The 18,414-nt window shown below is 47.2% G+C and overlaps 1 protein-coding gene across 1 annotated transcript in view; it reads right to left on the bottom strand.

Annotated features, from left to right (window-relative positions):
- TNKS (tankyrase) overlaps positions 1–18,256 on the bottom strand; it is a gene marked incomplete at its 5' end in the record, with an annotated part of 215,739 nt that extends 197,483 nt beyond the window's left edge. The window contains 1 exon segment of the mRNA XM_036762800.1: positions 18,022–18,256. Coding sequence (XP_036618695.1) covers positions 18,022–18,256 — 235 coding nt within the window.
- Between the last annotated feature and the right edge of the window lie 158 nt (positions 18,257–18,414).

Below are 18,414 nucleotides of genomic sequence, written 5' to 3'. Positions count from 1 at the left end.
ATGCAGCGGAAACCAGACTGCAGAGTTAGCCACAAAAGGAACATTACAGCCAGCAGGGATGGAGAGGTAGAGGGAGAGTTTTTGGAGGATGGGAAGATATAGGCATGTCTGTAGATGGCAGGGAACTAGCTGATACACAGGAAGAGACTGCATATTCCTGACACTGGGGATGCCAGAGGAGGCAATCTTCTGGAGAAGACAGAATGGGCTCGCTTGTGCTATACAGTAGGGCTTGCCTTGGTTAGAAGAAAGACTACTTCTTTCTGTGAGACAGCAAACTTCACTCCCTACTCTGATCACGTTCCCACCAGCTGCCTCAGACTGCACGTGCCCAGCCCGTTTGGCTCTTTCCCACCCCTTCCAATTGCGGAAGAATAATCAAAGCAACAGGGCCTTGGCAACCTGGCCCAAAGTGCTCTCCACTGGCCACCAGTCTCTTAGGCTTACAATCTTCCCCAACCAGAATACAAACGCCTCAAAGAAAAGAACGTCTTTGCTTTCCTATAGGAACTCCACCACCATTTCTGTTCTGGTGGTTGGGCAGGTAACCTCCGGCAAATCACCCCCATGCTTGATACACAGCAACCCCTTCCCAAAAGCTTTTTCATTCGTTCATTCCTAAGAACCAAAAGCTCAGGATTCATTTACTCAAAACAGTATCTACCGATCAAAAGTTATTTCTGGACTCAACAACGTGAACTGATGTCTGGCCAGCTTTATACCAGAACCTTTCTTCCCAACAAGTTTTAGGTAATTCTTCTATGTTACCACACAACAGTCCTACTCCCTCTCTCACCTTTCTCCACAGCAGATCCAAGTACTGTTCTTTCATATTCTCAGAAGGATCAAGTGCCCAGGTTTCCTCGATCATTCAACACCACTCCTTTCTTATCTTGTAACATAATGCACCAATGCTGCCCAGCCCCACAGAGAGACCATGTCAAGCCAGACCCAGAGAGGAAAGATGGGTAAAAATGAAACTCTCTTCTCCCACAAAAGGGTCCCAAGAGAGGGCTTTTGTGTCCCAGTACTAACATGAAACTGAGCAGAGGGATAGAAATGCACTCAATACTGCTCTGTACACGTATGACTTTACAGCATATCTAGGAAAACCATGAAGTAACAAAAACCAGGCATAAATAACAAAGAAATTATATTCAAAGTCACTGAAAAATGCCAACACAGTTCAGGCCTACACCAACCCTCCCCTCAATTACTGTCAACACCCTCCTCCTTGGCAGCCCTGTCTAATGCCTGTCCGCAACCCCAGTTCATCTTCTGCATGCCACTGAAAAGATTTTCCTTAAATGAATATCTAATGGCTTCAATCCCCTACTCAATAAACTCCAGGGGTTTCCCTTTTTTATCTAGAATTAAAAACAAAAACAAAAAAAACTCCTCTTTTTAGATTTTTTTAAAAAATCCTCCACAACCAAACCCATGCCCTGCGTACCACAGCTCCAAAACACACTGAGGAGGCTCTCTGGAGCCTCCAGGACACCCTGGCTCAAAAGGGATGAAAGAACACCAAGACAGAGGCTATGTAGAGAAGTACTGGGACACACCCATGGATGGGGAAAAAAAAGCAGTCAACATTTATTATGCACCAACTACCATCAGGTACTGTGCCAAGGGCCTACAGCAATGGAGAAAAGGACCACCACCCAAACAATCAAAGTATCAAAGTTGCGTGCAGCTTAATTATTAAAAGGACCTTGATCCAAGGAGGAAATATCTCTTCCCCATTTCTATGCAGAAGTAGGGGTCTATGGGTGCAAGACACTGCCTAGAACATACTTTTAAAATGTAATTTAGTTCTATGCAATTTTTTTTCTTTTTTTTTTTCAGTTATAGGAGATAACTCTTTGAGAGGGGGAGGGAAGAGGAATACAGAAGTAAATATAAGTGATATAAAAATAAAACATGTCAATAAAAATGTATTTTTTAGGAAAAAAAAACTTGTTTACAATCCTTGATTGTACTTGGAAACAATTCTATCCACTGCATGAATAACATAATTATGAGTTAAAAATAAGAAGGAACTAGATACAGAAATATCTTCAGACAAATTTAAATGTGAAAAAAGCACAATCTAATTTTTGCAAAAGAACATAATGAGCCCTGGTCAAAGTCTAGAAAATGCTCGAGTTTTAAATATGCAGTTTTTCAAACCCTGCCCAACCACAAAGTATTCTCCAGGACTCTAGCTAGCAGCGCTGTGTGTGGCTCTCCTGAATCACGTGCCAGTCTATTCACATGCAAACGCAGAGGACACAAGAATTTCCACAATGAACTATGGGGTTTCCCAGCAGAGAGACTGAAAAAGACAGGCTTGGCCCTGTGAAGGAGCAAGAGATAAAGATAAGGAGCTGCTTCACCGCCTTCAGTATCCAACCTTCAAGCCAGCTAACGACATGAGGCTAAAGAACCCTCAACTCCATCACCATTTCTGTTCCGGTGGTTGGGCAGGTGACCTCCGGCAAATCACCCCATGCTTGATACACAGCAAGGAGAGCTAACTACAACCACATCTGCCTCAGTGTCTTCACCTGGAAGGCACACAGTCAGCCTCCAGAGACCCCAGTGTCCTGAAGCTTCCCAAAAACAAAGTGCCCCTGCCCTCCAACGGACAATGACAGCAGTCCTCTATCGGGGAGGGGGGACAGACGGACTGTAATTGATGTCCTATCCCCACAGACAACGCTAAGTGTTGAGTGCACTTCTCCAGCACTGACTCCCAGCTCTCTCGACAGAACAATGTTTTTGAAAGAAAGCACCAAGGAACCTCACTGGAAGAGAAGAGTATTTCAACAGGAAAAGACCTGCAACTGATGGAGGAGTTATCTCTGCAACTGCTGTCTGGGAAAGTCAGAGAGACGTCAACTTGGCAATGCTAAGCTCCGGATGAGGAGAAAAAGGAAACAATTCAATCTCGAGCTATTTCGACAACTGACTGACAGCCAAGAAAACAGAAAACGGAAAAGAGAAATGGTCCGGACACGTGGTGATTGCGTGGTTTTGAGGCTCTAAACAGAACTGAATAGAAACTCCATTCATTTTTCCATCTTTTTAACCCCAGGACCTAGCACAATATCAGGAATGCTCCTTGCTCTTAAATGTCACCTCCAGATTCACCCACCACCATCACTCAACAGCTCTCCTTCATTTAAAGCGCACCCCCTCATCTACTACAGGGTACAGTTCCTGTCTCATTTGACTATCACAACAACCTGGGAGGTGGCTGCTGTCATTACAAGTTAAACTGACCTGCCCAAGGTTACCCAGCTAGTAAGTGTCTGAGGTTGGAACTGAACTCAGGCTGTGTTCCTGACTCCGGGCCCAGCACTCTATACGCTGAGCCACCTTGGGTGGGAAGGCTCAAATGAGATAATACTCTGCTCACCCCCCTCCATCTCCCTCCCCAACACACACAAAATATGAGCATATCACAAACTTTAAAGCATTTATATAAATATCACTCCGTGTAAGTATTATTACAGATTAAATGTCAAAATCAATCCTGCATCAATATGGTACTTCCAAGAATTTGACAAAATTCACATAAAAAAAGTCAAGAATACCAAGGGCAGTTTGGACACTTGCCCTCTGTGTCCTTGACTCTGCTGTGCTCTGGTCCTGCTAAGATTCCCACCCTGACACCCTCCAGCTCTGCTGGTCCCTCCGCCATCTTCTTCACCTCTGCTTCCACACCACTAAAAATGGGCTGAAGAAAGTGACCCAACTTCCTGGACGACCACACACGTACGATGCGGGCTCCACTGGGCCCGTGCTGCTACCCAGAAGTCTCTTTATCCTCCTCTGACTCACTGACTTAGAGAGAGAGGTCCTGGATTCCAACCCTTCACGCCACTTGTGTCCCTATGGGCCAGGCTCATCACATCTCTGAGCCTGAGTCTGGGGAGGAGGGAGAAAGGGATAAGCAATTACAGCATCTGCTACGTGCCAGACACTGTGCTGAGGGTAGTTTACAAATATGATTTCATTTGATCCTTCCAACAGCCCCCCCAGGTTAGGGTTATCACTATTTTACAGCTGAGGAAGGTGAGGAAGATAGAAGTTAGGTGACTTGCCCAGAGTCATGCAGCTAGTAAGTTCCCTGAGGCCGGATTTATTAATTTTTAAGTTTTGTTCATCCTGACGTGAAATACAAAAAGACCAAAAAGAGAACGTTTCCATGTACACAGCACAACACAAAAAGATTCACTCTAAAGCCACGAATTTCCATTTCACACCACCTACTTTTTTCGAAAAGCTATATAATTAATAGTACACAGCATTTTCAAAGCCACCCTGCTTTTCTGTGCTTCCTTCTAAGTTTTCTTTTGTTCTCTGCTGTGTACTTTTTCTTCCACCCAACTCCGCCCTAGAGAAGTCAACCATTAGACACAAATGTGTGTGTGTGAGTGTGTGCACGCGCATGCTAAACCACACTATGCATGCTTCTGTTCATCAGTTCTCTCTCTGGAGGAGGACAGCATCTTCCTTTATAGGTCCTCTGGAGTTGATCTGAATATTTATAATACTCACAATGACTTAGTCATTCAAAGTTATTCTCAGAACCACAGGGCTGTCCCTGTGTGCAACGTTCCCTTGACTCTGCTCATTTCACCTCATTATTCCATGCAAGTCTTTCCCGGTTTCTTTAAGATCATCGAGCTCGTCATCTTTTACAGCACAGCAGCACTTCGTCACGACCACATACCACAATTTGTCCTGCCATTCCCCAGCTGACGGGCATCCCTAACATTTCCTGTTCTTTGCCACCAGTTAGCGAGCTGCTGGAAACATTTGAGAATATAGAGGTTCTTTGATTTTTCCTGATCGCCTTGAGAAACAGCTGTAAGCGTGGTATTGCTGGGTCCGAGGGTACACAGAATCTTCTAACTCCCTGGGCACTCCGAGGCCAGATTGAAACTGTGCTGCCTAGCTGCCTGCCAGTTAGAATGAACAGAGCACAGGGCTTGAAGCCCAGAAGACCTGAGTTTGAGTGACCCCTAACCTCTGCTATCTCAGCTCCCTCAACTGTAAAATGAGGCAATGAGTTCTGGAGTTATTGTGGAATCAAACGAGAGAGTATTCTTGTCAAGGGACTAGCACAGCGGACCCAGTAGATGCTCAACAAAGACTTGATTCAGTTCCAAAACTGGGCTGCTACATGACTACCGCAGACACTTGCTAATCCATGTTCATCAGAACAGTCCACAATTACCGTCCTTCGATCCCAAAGATACCCGAAGTCACCTTGGTTTCCCTTTGGCCTCCTCTTCTTTTCCACTTAATGCCATCACTGCCCTCAGCCCCTTCTCTCCCGGGCAATGTCCTCCTCTCTCACAGCTTCAGTCACCACCTGCAACTCCACAAATCTGCATCTCAAACACTGAGCAGTCTTCTCAGCTTCAGGGGATTTCCACCTGGACGTCCCAGCTTTCTCTCCACCTCCATCTAGGAAAACTTTCTCTTAGCTTTCTCCCCAAATCTACTCCTCTTTCAGGCATCATCATCATCCCTGCCTGTGGCACCACCATTCACCTGGTCTGCCATGTTCATAATCTTTCACTCTTCCTTGTCACCTTTCTCCTCGAGGCCTGTTCATTCACAAAATCCCAGAGCTGGAAGGTGCCAGCAAACTGCTAGTCCAAACTACGCCTGACCCAGAAATTCTCTCTACATTGGGCCTGAGCTGGAAGGCCTCCAGCAGGGAGGGGGCACGTTCCACTTTCAGAGGGTTCCAATCTTTGGCAGTCTCTAGCCTTTTCACGCATTCCTCCTCCAATTCCCCACTGCCCGAACAGGAGCACCCACAACTCCCCCTCTGGACCAGGCAACAGCTCCTGATCAAGTTTTCATGTCCTCACCCCCTTCCTTGCTCCAACTGTCCTCATGGGGGATCCCAGCAGGCCAGAGCGACTTGGCTTTAAAACGTGCTATTATTAGCGAGCTTTCTTGTACTTTTTCTTTATTGTGTTAAGTATTCCCAAATACGTTTCAGTCTGGTTCTAGCTCAATCAGGCTGCGTGTTTCTGGGCACGCCTCTCCTCCAGACTACTCCAGCCTGCCCCCCACATGTACACACCGGGCTCTCCAACCCTCAGGGTTTCCCCCATACCGTTCATTCCTCCTGGAATGCTGCTCACCTTCCTCTTAAGGTCCAACACAAATGGATCCGCACGAAGGCTTTATTCAAGGGAGCGCCTACGACACAAACCACGGCGAAGGTTCATGTGACACAGCCTCTGCTATCAAGGAACTGACAACTCATCTGATACTTTACACACTACAAGGCCACTGGCTTTCCTTGGTCTGCACCTCGAATGCTTGAAACCAAAGTCAACCAAGAGATCCTTCAGAAACAGCAAAACCCAAGCCGCCACGTGGCACCTTAGTTAGTACTCCAACACATGGCGGCTGCCTGAGGAGCCTACACTGGAAAGTTGTTTGCTATCTGCACAAAATCAGCTAACGTTATAATCACCGGGCCTACCACACCGAACCCATCTCCTACGCCTCATCTGAGACCTCATGGCTACAGAAATCCTCTATCGAGAGCCAAACTGCTACTTGAAGGCCACTGAGCCAGCAGTTCAGCAGGCATCAGAGCTAGGACCTTCGATCCAGGTCTTCTGGACTCTGAAAGCAAGCTCAGAAATGCCATCCTGGTCAGAAAAATGGGCTCACCGCACCAGAACTCTGCCTATGAAGACAGGTGACACCTCGAGAGAGAACGAAGAACAACAGTCCCTGACTAAGGCCCAATATAAGCTGTGTAGTGATCAGCATAACACAAGATTTTCTTATTGTCCAGTCATTTTCAGTAGTGCCCCCACTGGGAGTTTTCTTGGCAGACACTGGAGAGGTTTGCCATTTCCTTCTCCAGTTCATTTTACAGATGAGGGAACAGAGGCAAACAGGGTGAAGTGATTTGCCCAGGGTCACATAGCTAATAAGTGTCTGAGGCTGGACTTGAACTCCACAAGAGGAATCTTCCTGAATCCAGGTCTCGAATTCTATTCACTGTGTTACCTAGCTGCCCCTATTAGAAGACAGACTAGGGCAAAGGAAAGTACTAGATAAGAAAATAAACTTAGGAGGAACCTTTTATTTGGAGGAAAGCAGAAAACTCAGAAATAGTACCTGATGAGGGGGGAGGGGCGGCTTTTAACGGCCAGAGAATAGCTTAGAGACCATTCCATGAAAAAGCCTTTTATTAAGCACCTACTTTACTCAGAGCCAGGTTATACCGGGTAGACAAAAGGAAACAATCCCTGCTGGCCTTCCAAGCTTTCATTTCCCTGGAGGAAACAAGATCCTCACAAAAGTAAACACAAAACTTCTGAAAAGTACTGCGAGGCCCAGAGCTAAGAGAAGCACATCAGGACACCAATGCACAAGCCTGGTCCGGATCGGTCTCCAGACTGGCCAAGGCTTTAGGAAAAGGGGAGGGAGCCAGGTGGAGCTGTCTAAACAGGGAAGTACCATGTTTGGGCTTGTGCTGAACTTTGGCAGTGGAGAATGCAGACTAGACCAAAGAACAGAGCAGGGAAGCACCAGCCCAATCAGGAGGCTCTTGCAATAGGCCAGGCAAGACCTAATCCAAGATGACAGCCATGTGACTGGGAAGAAGGGGAGAAACAGGAGAAAAGCTGTGGAGGCAGACAGGACTTGGGAACTAAGCACAACTCACAGAATCACAGATCTGAGCTGGAAGGGAGCTCAGTGGCCATCCAGCCCAACCCATACAAACTTCTAGTTCGGGAAACTGGGTGACTGGGTTTCTCCCTCAAGAGAAAGCAGAAAGTTAAAGAGTGGAGTCTGGGGTGATCGATAATCAGTTCTAGTTCTGGTGTTCTGAGTCTGAAAGGCCTCCACATCCCAGTATTCCTCGCTATTGTGACTTTGCCACTTTTCGAAGCAATGAATTTATGTTTATCGTCTTCTGCATAATATATTATTTTTCCTTGGAAATATAATATATTTCCTTGAATCTGTGTCAAACTGGTCTTCTAAGCAACAGATCAGTTCCAGTACAACTAAAACTACAGAAAACACCAGTTCTAATAACTTACTAGGACGGATGAAGAATCACTTTCACAAAAACCACACCCATGAGTTTTTACACTGCAGCCTTCATCACTTCAGGCTGAAGAGCCCTATGCTATCCTTGGCTGGCCATAGAAAAGCCTTCAGCATTTCAACCTGCCTTTTTCCGAGAAACACCTTGAGCTTGGAATTAGGCACAATGTTCTAAGCAGGAAACACACAAGGGCAAGATAATGAACATCTGCTGCATTTCTAAATTTCTTTATCATTCCAAACTTCCATTTTTAATGACAATGAACTCTGATGGACTTTTAGTTACAGCAGTAAGTAGGGGGGTGGGTTTTAATACCAACTACCACTGGTAAGCTGTGTGACTTTGAGGAAATCTTTTCATATACCACAGAACCAGAGCTCAAAAGTCACTTAGTCCAACTTCCTTACTTTACAGAACAAGAAACTTTGACCCAGCAGACTTGAGTGATTTGCCCAAGACCACCCCAGCCTCGAATAGCCCAGTTCCCTCGCCTCCAATGTCTGCCCTCTCTGCTGAGGGCATGCCATGTCCTCCCACTGTTCTCAGGTTCTGGATCCTCTCTGTACAATGAAAAAGTCAGACACTCTTCAAGGTCTCCTCATTTCTGAAGTTTTATAACAATATGGCACAGACATTTGTTTACAAACATGGACAAGGCAGCCCCTCCTCTCAGTGACCTGACATTCTACTATCAACTCTATGCCAGCTCCTGGAGCCCTTTCCTGAATCATAACTACTGAGGTGATATCCTGCCATACCATCAGCTTAGATTGCTACAGGGCTTATCAAACACTACATACACATTCATCATCACCCTCATCACACAATAACCCTGTGAAGTAACGGCAGACAAACATCTTCTGAAGCACTGAACAGACCATCTCCCTGGGATATCACCGATCAAATCCAAGCAGTCATGAAAACTGGGACAGGCCCATGGCCTAGGGAAGTTCGGTTACTTGCACACACATCATTTTAATAAAAATCGTGCTGGAGCATTCTAACCACACACCAGGGTCCTTAAGGTTTACTGCCTTATTAAAATACCACCACATATGGAAGGAGCTAAGGAATACTTCTTTTGGCTGCCAGATTTCTGAACTTATCTTTGAAAGCTTCACCTTTTTTGATCTTGTCTGTGAGTCTGCAGCAGATAAGATTAGGGCAGGGAGAAAGGTGGGTGAAGAAACCGAAGTGGGAGGCAAAACAGGTTTCCTAAGGAACCTCAGACTCTAAGTAGGCCCTGAAAGTCCTGCGGCCTTAGAGAACTTGCCTAATAGGTCACAAACTTGAAAATCACAATCAGTGAAAACCAAGACTACCAGAGGTCCTGTTTGTCTGGATAGAGAACAGTCTAATTTCTCTCCAGGAAGATCATGTTCTGTTCTAGGCACCAGATTTTGTTCTCAAAAACATGGAGCATGTCTTGGGGCTGACAACCAGCGTGGAGCCATACAAAGATTAATTGAAAGAGCTAGATTTTTGGCCTACAGAAGGAAAAAATGGGGTGGGGGGAGCCACACATTATAACTAGCAATTAAAACTAGCCTTTAAAATTGACAAAGCATATCCCACTTGAGCCAAACAAGTCTGTGAAGTAGGTACTTGAGTATTACCTCCACTGCACAGCAGAGGAAATGAGGAGTGAGCTATTGAATTTGAATCCAGACCTTTCTGGTGGATGCAGCACCAGATGGTTTTATCATTTTTATTATTATTATAACAACAATACCTAGTACTTACATAGAACTTTAAGGTTTGCAAAACACTACACAAATACCATCTCATTTGGTCCTCACAACAACCCAAGGAAATAGGTGTCACTACTATCTCTATTTTACAGATACAGAAACAGAGGCAGGTAGCAGTTAAGGGATTTGCCCAAGGTCATACAGCTAGTAAGTGTCTAAGGTAGGATTTGAATTCAGGACTTCCCTCATTTCTTAAATACATAGAGAAGTGAGTCAAATTTATAAGAATACAAGTCATTCCCCAATTGACAGATGGTCGAAGAATATGAACAGGCAGTTTTCAGAAGAAGAAATCAAAGCTATCTATAGTCATATGAAACAGTGCTCTAAATCACTATTAATTAGAGAAATGCAGATTAAAATAACTCTGAGGGGCCACATCATACCCATCAGATTGGCTAACATGACAGAAGAGGCAAATGGCAAGCGCTGGAGGGAATGTGGAAAAATTGGGACACTAATCCACCATTGGTGGAGTTGTGAACCATTCTGGAGAGCAATTTGGAATTATACCCAAAAAACTGTGCATAGTCTTTGACCCAGTAATACTGCTACTAGGTCTGTATCCCAAAGAGATTTTTTTTTTAATGGAAAAAAATGTACATGCATAAAAGCATTTAGAGCAGCTCTTTCTGTGGTGGCAAGGAATTGGAAACTGAGAGGATGCCCATTAACTAGGGAATGGCTAAACAAGTTATTGTATATGACTGTAAAGGAATGCTACTGTGCTATACAAAACGACAAGCAGGATGCTTTCAGAAAAACCTGGGAAGACTAATAAGAACTGATGCAAAGTCAAATGAGTAGAACCAGAAGAACACTGTACACAGTCAAAGCAGTAATGTACAAGGATCAACTGTGAAGGAATTAGCTCTTCTCAGAAACACGATGATCCAAGAGAATGCTCAGGATGAAAAGAACTGATAAGATGACACAGATTAAACCATATTTTCTTTTTCTTTCTTTCTTGTTCTTTTTTTTGGCCTGTTTTCTTTTGCAACATGGCCAATAAGGAAATGTTTTGCATGAATACACATGTATAATCCATATCAAACTGTCTGCCTTCTCAAAGAGGGAGGGAGAGAAAGGGAAAGACAGAATTTGGAACTCAAAATTTTTAAAAAAGAATGCTAAAAATTTTTACATGTAATTGAGGAAAAAGGTTTTTTTACAAAAATGCAAATATTAATAACTATTATTGTGGGCCCAGAGCTCCAGCCACTGTGCCCCCAGCTGGCTTCATGCCATGCTGCCTCCAGCAGATCTCTTACACTTAAAAATAGCTCAGATGATGTTTAAGCCCAGGAGACAGAACAAGGAGCAAGCAGATAGAAGCTACAGAGGTAGAGTCTGGTTCAAGAGTCACAGAGCTGTCCACAAGTGGGCTGAGCACCTCAGGTCAACATACTTGTCACAGCCATCACAAACAAATTGCCCGGGTAGAGGCTGGACTAGATGGCCTTTGCCAGTCCTTTCAACTCAGTTGGTAAATGTTTAAAACCTAAATTCTGGGCTCACCGCTATGACCAAAAGGCCAAGCAGACTACGGAGCTCTCCGAGCCTGGCATGAAAACAACACTCCTCTGCTCTAGTACTAAACCATTGAGTCCCTACAACTAGCAGACTGGATGCAGCTGTGAAATGGAAGGCCTTCAAAGGAAGGTGATAGAAATGAATAAGAAAAGTTATTGCAAGATGAGGGTATCACCCACCCCTAGGGAACAGTACAGACTGCAACTTCCCATCTAAATGCACACATTTATTTCTATCCTTCTATCCTGGCTCTAATCCAATCCCCACATGATTTATTCACTGACCTACCAACCAATTCTCACATTAGGCCACCTCAGGCAATTTGTTCCAGCTGCTCAGTAGCTCTTTCGTCATGTTTGACTCTTTGGGACCCTCCCTGGGGTCACACATCTAGTGTCTGAGGCTACATTTTAACTCAGGACCCCAGACCCAGCACTCCAGCCACTGCAACGCCACCTAGCTGCCCTCTTGGTAGTGGAAGATGATAAATCCAAGGATTCATTTCCTTCACCCCAAAAGGAAGGTATCGCAGTGAACTGAACACACAGTCTGTAACCTACATAAATTAGTGTGAGAAAGCCAGACTTGGCATACATTTGAATGCAAGGGCATCCCTCCAAAGATTAAAGGACTCCTTTACTACATGGCCCAGTGAACCAGAAACTCAAGCTGACTTCAATTCCCACCAGAACGGAAGGACCACCCACCCTGGAAAGTAGAGCTAGGAAAAATAGGAGGCCTTCACTACAAAGCCCTAAGGGCCACCCCTGCGACCTCTGAAAGCTGCTATTGTAGGGTCTCGGAGCACATGCCCACCAAGACCACAGAGCTGACAACGCTAGTGAGTTCAGTGGGGCGCTTGAAGGAAGACCCAAGGATCAGGCACTTGGCCTAGAGTCATGAATGTGTACCAACTGTACCGTTCTCAACACTCCCCTTGCTGTTCCCATACCCCAACGGCCACCCCAATCCCAGAACTCAGAATAGCTATGGTCTGGCCCTATGTCAAATTACTGGTCTCTTCACTGCTGTCCTCCTTCCTCCCTCTGCCCGAGGACTACCCTCTCCACACACGCACTGAGCTGCCACTCAACCCCAACGGTTTGTCCTATCACCTGTCCCACTACCTTAGATTTGTGTTGTACAGTTTTCCACACATATTTATTCTGCATATACTTACCTGTGTGTGGGTACATGCCCCCTCAATGGAGCCTATGTACTTATCTCTCTAATAGATCTTGCTGATAAATGGACTGTTGTGGCCAGCAAACTCCCACTTCCCGCTCTTCGAATCATTATTGTTGGGTCACCGTCTATGGGGGCCAACTCCTAGAAAAATGAATAATCTGTGCTCCTTGTCTCCCCTTCCTCTCCTCTCGCTCACTCCCTCATCCTCTGCAGTGTGGCTTCCAACCTCCTCACTGCCCTTTCCAAAGCCACCAACGAACAAGATGTTACTGGCCAATCTTCGTGCTTCTGGCCCTTTCTTCTGTCACTCTCTCCTCCCTATCTCCATCCTCCAATAGCCCTGGTCTCCTCTGCCGAATCTTCATCCATATCATCTGCCTTAACTGGGAGTATTCCCCAAGGCCCTCTTCTCTCCCCAGGTACACTCTCCAATGCTTTGGGACTTAATTATCTTTTCTATGCAAATAATGCTGATGCCCGTTACCGGGCTGGCCTTGGCCACTGTCAGTTTCCTGTGACTAGACCAGCTGACCAATCAGATCTCTTCAGGTCTCCCTCTGGCTCTGGATTTAGGAAAACCACGACGCCTACCAGTTCCTCTCTAGCTAGCCCTAGTCTCTCCCCTGGGTTCTGGGAAAAGGAAATAGGTTATGGACGGGCGGGGGGGGGGGGGGGGGGGGGGGGGGGGGGTCCTCTCAGTCACTGATGGCAAGTTTTTTCACCTGGCTGATCCTTCACCTGGAAGATGATCATCTACCCAAGAGCTGGTGTGGCTTCAGAAAGGACCAAGGAACGGCAGACATGGTGTCGGGTGCCCAACAACTCCAAGAGAAATGCCAGAAGCAGAACAAAGAGGTCTATAACCAACGTTCATTGACCCAACCAAGACATCTGATACTGTCGGCCACGAGGGCCTATGAAAGATCATGGAGAAACGTGGCTGCCAGGAGAAGTTCGTCAGTATCATACGTCAATTTCATGCCAACGTGCCGGCCCAGGCTCATACTCTCATGGAACCATCAATTACAGCAAATGGAGACATTCAGAACGCTGGGGATCAGTTCGATCACCTTGGCAGTATACTTTCCAGGGACGTCCACGTGGATGATGAAGCTGAGCTGTCCCTTGCCGGAGCTAGCTCAGAGTTTGGGAGGCTCCAAAGGAAAATGTGGGAGAAAAGGCGCACTAAACTGAAGGCTACAGAGCCGTGGTGCTGACCTCACTGTGGTGTGCCTGCGAAACCTGGACAGTCTATCAGGGCCGTGCCAGGAAATGGAACGGCTTCCATTTGAATTGTCTTAGGAAGATTGTGAAGATCACCCGGCAGGATAAGGGACCAGACACTGAGGTCCTTTCTCCAGCTAAACTGCCGAGCATTCAAACTCTGCTCAGAGAACTCAACACCAATGGGCTGGTCACATTCATGCTAAAGACTATTTTACAGAGAATTCACACAGGGCAGGCGCTCACACGGGGGTCAGAAGAAGCCACACGAGGGCATTCTCAAGGTTTCTCTGAAGAACTTTGGAATCCACTGTGAGAGATGACAGCCACTGGGGCACAGGATGGCCCAGCATGGCATGCCCCCATCAGAGAAAGCACTGTGCTCAAAAGAAGGGTGAGCTGCACAAACTGAGAGACGTATCTACTCTAAATGTTGTGCCCACCCTGTGGCAGAGCCTCCCAAGCTAACTTTGGTCCGATCAGCCACAGTCAGACACTGTCCCTTGCCCTGACAGTATGGTGTCATCCTGGTCCTCTTTGGGAATGAAGGAAGACAACAACTAACCAACTAGTCTCTCCCCTGAGCTCTAGCCCAGCAGAATCAACTACCTGATGGATATCTCCATCCAAATGTCTCCTAGACAATTCAAACCTGGAAAGTCCAAACTAGAACTCACAATGAAAAAAAAAAAAACAAAACACCCCTCTTCTGAATTCCCCTCCCCCCTTACCTGTGCCCCTTCCCACCAATTCTGACCCAAGAGGAAGAATGGGCCTACATCCTGCTCCCTCATGCCACTTCCAGACCCTCTGTCCTGTTGCCATCACTGCCATCTCTCCTCCTCTGTTAAGGTTCATGTCTTCTCTCTTTCCAGATCAGGGGTGTCAAACAGCCCACAACTGTACCCAAATCAGATTAAAATATAATCAGGAAATATTTAACAAAATAAATAAAAACACAATAAAACACAAATAATATTACATTTTAAAACTAAATTAATATGTGGCCCAGAAAGATCCTTACCTATTTTGATTTGAGTCTGACAACACTGACGCAGACCACCTGGTCAAAAACCCTTGTGTCTATCAACTATCACTGAGCTACTCCCCCAGATCACAATCCCTCCTTTACAAAAGAGTTCTTTGGATGGTTTGGGCCCTAGCCTCTGCCCTCTTATTATTTAAGGGCTTCACCTCCCAGTTCAATCTCCTCAACTCCTACAACCTATACGCATAGCTTCCTTCATTCCCCCTGTCACCCACAGAGGTGGTCTCAGACCTTAGCTCTCACTTGTCACCCAAAACCACTTCTAGGATCCAGAAATCTGAAATTCCTCTCCTGATTGGCACCAAACACTCACTCTGCCTCATTTCTCCCAAACTTGGTCTTCACTTTCACCACAATCTATCCCACCCTACTTCCCCACTTCCCAGTCTAGTTAATCATAGCAAGACACAGCGCTCCTCCTCGAATCCTAGAGTCACACCTTTTATCACCTCCACCAGCTGCCTTCTGTTCTTTACTCCTGGAGCTGTTCAAACCTGCCAAATGCAATACAGATTCAACCTCACCATCCTCATATTCTTCTCTGATTGACTTCACTCTCTGTACGTCCAAACTTCTCCCTACTCCCATCGGTTCAGTCACCATTGCTACATACATGATACACACACACACACACACACACACACACACCCATCCTCATCCGTCTCCTGAACAAACTCCTACCGGATATTTCCACAGGATTGTTCTGTCAGCATCTTGAATTCCATTAACTTCCACCCTAAACCCCAACCTCACCACACCTCCCCCTTCCACACTCACACTCCCAGTCACAAAGGTAAATAATCTCAGTCTTTCCTGACCGTTCCCACTGCCTCGCTGTCTAATCGATGACTTGTCATATCTCGTCTATACCGTCTCCTTTCACTCATTTCCGGGACCCTAGTTCTGACTAGTCACTGCTGACCTAGGTTACTCTAGAATTCTCCTAATCGGCTTCTCTCCAATCCATCTTCCACAAAACTGCCAAAAGAATCTTCCTGTAAAGGCAAAAGTCTGTCCGTGTAACTACCATGCTCAAAAAAACAGTGAGTGGTTCCCCGTTTACTGCCTCTATAATAAAATATTAATGCCACCTGGTACGTAAGACCTTCCACTCAGGTTTGGTACTCATGGAGTTGCCAAGATCGGGAGGTGAGTCAATCCTTACTTTAGCCCTCCATCTAGCCAGCCCCAGACTGCACTCCCCCTGCCCCCAACACCACTTCATCCCGGGGCCTACCATGCCCAGGGCCTTGCCATATGGGCATCTTGCCATCTTCTCTGCCACTGTGTGCCTACCCCCACTAGCAACAAGGACGCTTACACCCCCTTCCCTCAAGTTTTAGGACTCTTGGAGCTACCAATATTTTGGGTTGAGTGGATGCTCAGCTCCCCAATCTAGCCAAACCCCAAACCATACATTGTTCTATCACAGCCCCCAAATGCCTGCCCTTGCATTTCACCTTTCTCAGGAAGCAATAACCAAATCAGCATTACTATTGCTCTTGGAAAGAAAGTGACGGTCTACTTCCCGAAGGCTCCTCTCACAATCCCTCTTGGCAGCCTAAATCCGAGCTCCCTTCCCTGAACACTTGCTGGCATCGTCCCCTTTCTGTCTGTATCCTTAGTGCCTAAACTGAGTCCCTGACATGCAGAAGTTGCTGAACAAATGTGTGGTCTCCACTGGGGTGTCACTTCCTCTTAATGCTCTCTCCCACCTCAAAACACCTTCCACTTCTTTATCTCAGGCCATAGTACATCTCCCAAGTCCCTAACAGGGTGACAGCTCTTGGAAGGTTGCCACTTTCCTATTTTGGGGAACCCTTATATATACTACGGACTTCATGTTTGTGGAATTGAATAAAAGTGTGGGTTTTGAAGACTCCACCTCCAAAGTAATCTAAATAAGTGTACTACCTAAACAAATCAAAAAGATGTCCTTTTCTCAGCGATGCTGTTAGTTGTATTTGTAAATTAAGGTGTTAAGACAAACAGCAGTATCCGATGCAGAATGTGAACAGCAACGTGGATGCAAGAGTAAATAAGCTAAATCGATTCATAAAATCTGGCTTGGACCAGCTATTTCCCACCAAGAGAACATGGCATGGCTTTTGTTGATAGAAAGCCGGCCTCAGCGCCAGAAAGACCTAAGTTCAAGTCTGGTTGTGAAACCCTCACAAATCAAATCCCTTATCCTCTCAGCACTCAGGAACTCTCCAAGGCTAAACTAGAAAGCAGACGTCAATAGGGGTTCCCCAAAACAAAGAAAATCAAAGGTCAAGGTTTTCTAAAAAGAAAGAAATCTTTCTTCACTTCATCAAGGCAATTCTTTCACAGTCTTCCCAACAGATTCCCTATCACACTCCTCACAACAGCTGTTGCAAACCTTCTCTTGTCTCTCCAAGCCTCCCACACGCCCCTGCCTCCCCCTCCCCCTTCCCTCTCACCAGAACATCTCCCCTCATTCTTGACTAGAGAAGAACTAAGGCCACCCGCTCCCTCTTCCCCCACTCTGCAGTGTAGAAACTCCTTCTTTACTCTAGTTTGGACGGATCCCATTCTCCTGTCAGAAGCTCCATCTCTCATCCACAGGCTCCTTCCTCTCGGCCTACAAACAGGGGCAGGTCTCCCAGACCCCCAGATGCCTCTCGTGCCTCCATCATCCCCGCAATCTATCAATCAATCACCCCCTCTCTCCTTTCACACAAGCAAACGGCTGGGGTGGGGGGGGGCAGTCCTAGTCTCCACAGTACGGGAAAGGTTTAAAAGGGGCTCCGCACACAGCAATAGCCCCCCATGTGTGTCACAACCACTTTAAATGAGGAGGAGGAGAGACTTAACTCCGCTGGTAAACTCTGAACCAGTGGACGGTGGATCTAAAGCCTAGATTCCTAGGCGTATAGTGAGTCGATTTCCTGGGTTCAAAGGCGGCCTCGGCCGCTTCCTAGCTGTGTGTCCGTTCTGCCTCAGTTTCCCCGCCTGTAAAATGAGCCAGAGAAGGGAACGGCCGAGCCCTGGGGGGGCCGCGGAGACGCTCCCAGCCGCTGGGGATGCGTGGTGAACGCTCCCCAATGAGCAGCGCTTCCTCCCGGCCCAGCCCCGCGCCCGCCGTGAGTTCAATAAGAGGCCCTCTGTCTACGTGCCACACCCCCGCCTCAGTTTCCCCCCCGGCCCGGGCCCCGCCTCACCGGCCGCGAAGTGCAGCGGGGACGACTTGCGGCCGGCCAGGTCCTTGGCGTTCACGTTGGCCGCGTCCACGAGCCTCCGCACCCGGGCCACGTCCCCGTTGCGGCAGGCCTCCAGCAGCTCGCGCAGGGCGCCGCTCACGGCCGGGCCCGGGCCCGCCTCCGGAGGGCTGTCCGAGGGGCTGGGCCCCAGCGAGCCGGGGGACGACGAGGCGGAGGAGGCCGAGGACGACGAGGACGAGGTCGACGAGGAGGCCGAGGAGGAGCACGAGGACACCGTGGCGGCAGAGGCGGCGGCCGCGGCCGGGCAGGGCCCGGGGCAGGGGCAGGAGCCGGGGCCGGGGGCCGCCGCCGCCGCGGGAGCCGGAGCCGGGGCCGGGACGGCGCTATCGACGG

The sequence above is a fragment of the Trichosurus vulpecula genome, chromosome 6, assembly GCF_011100635.1.
Source record: "Trichosurus vulpecula isolate mTriVul1 chromosome 6, mTriVul1.pri, whole genome shotgun sequence".
Taxonomy (NCBI): domain Eukaryota; kingdom Metazoa; phylum Chordata; class Mammalia; order Diprotodontia; family Phalangeridae; genus Trichosurus; species Trichosurus vulpecula.
Note: the sequence above shows the minus strand (reverse complement) of the source record. Positions and strands in the feature narration are given on the sequence as shown.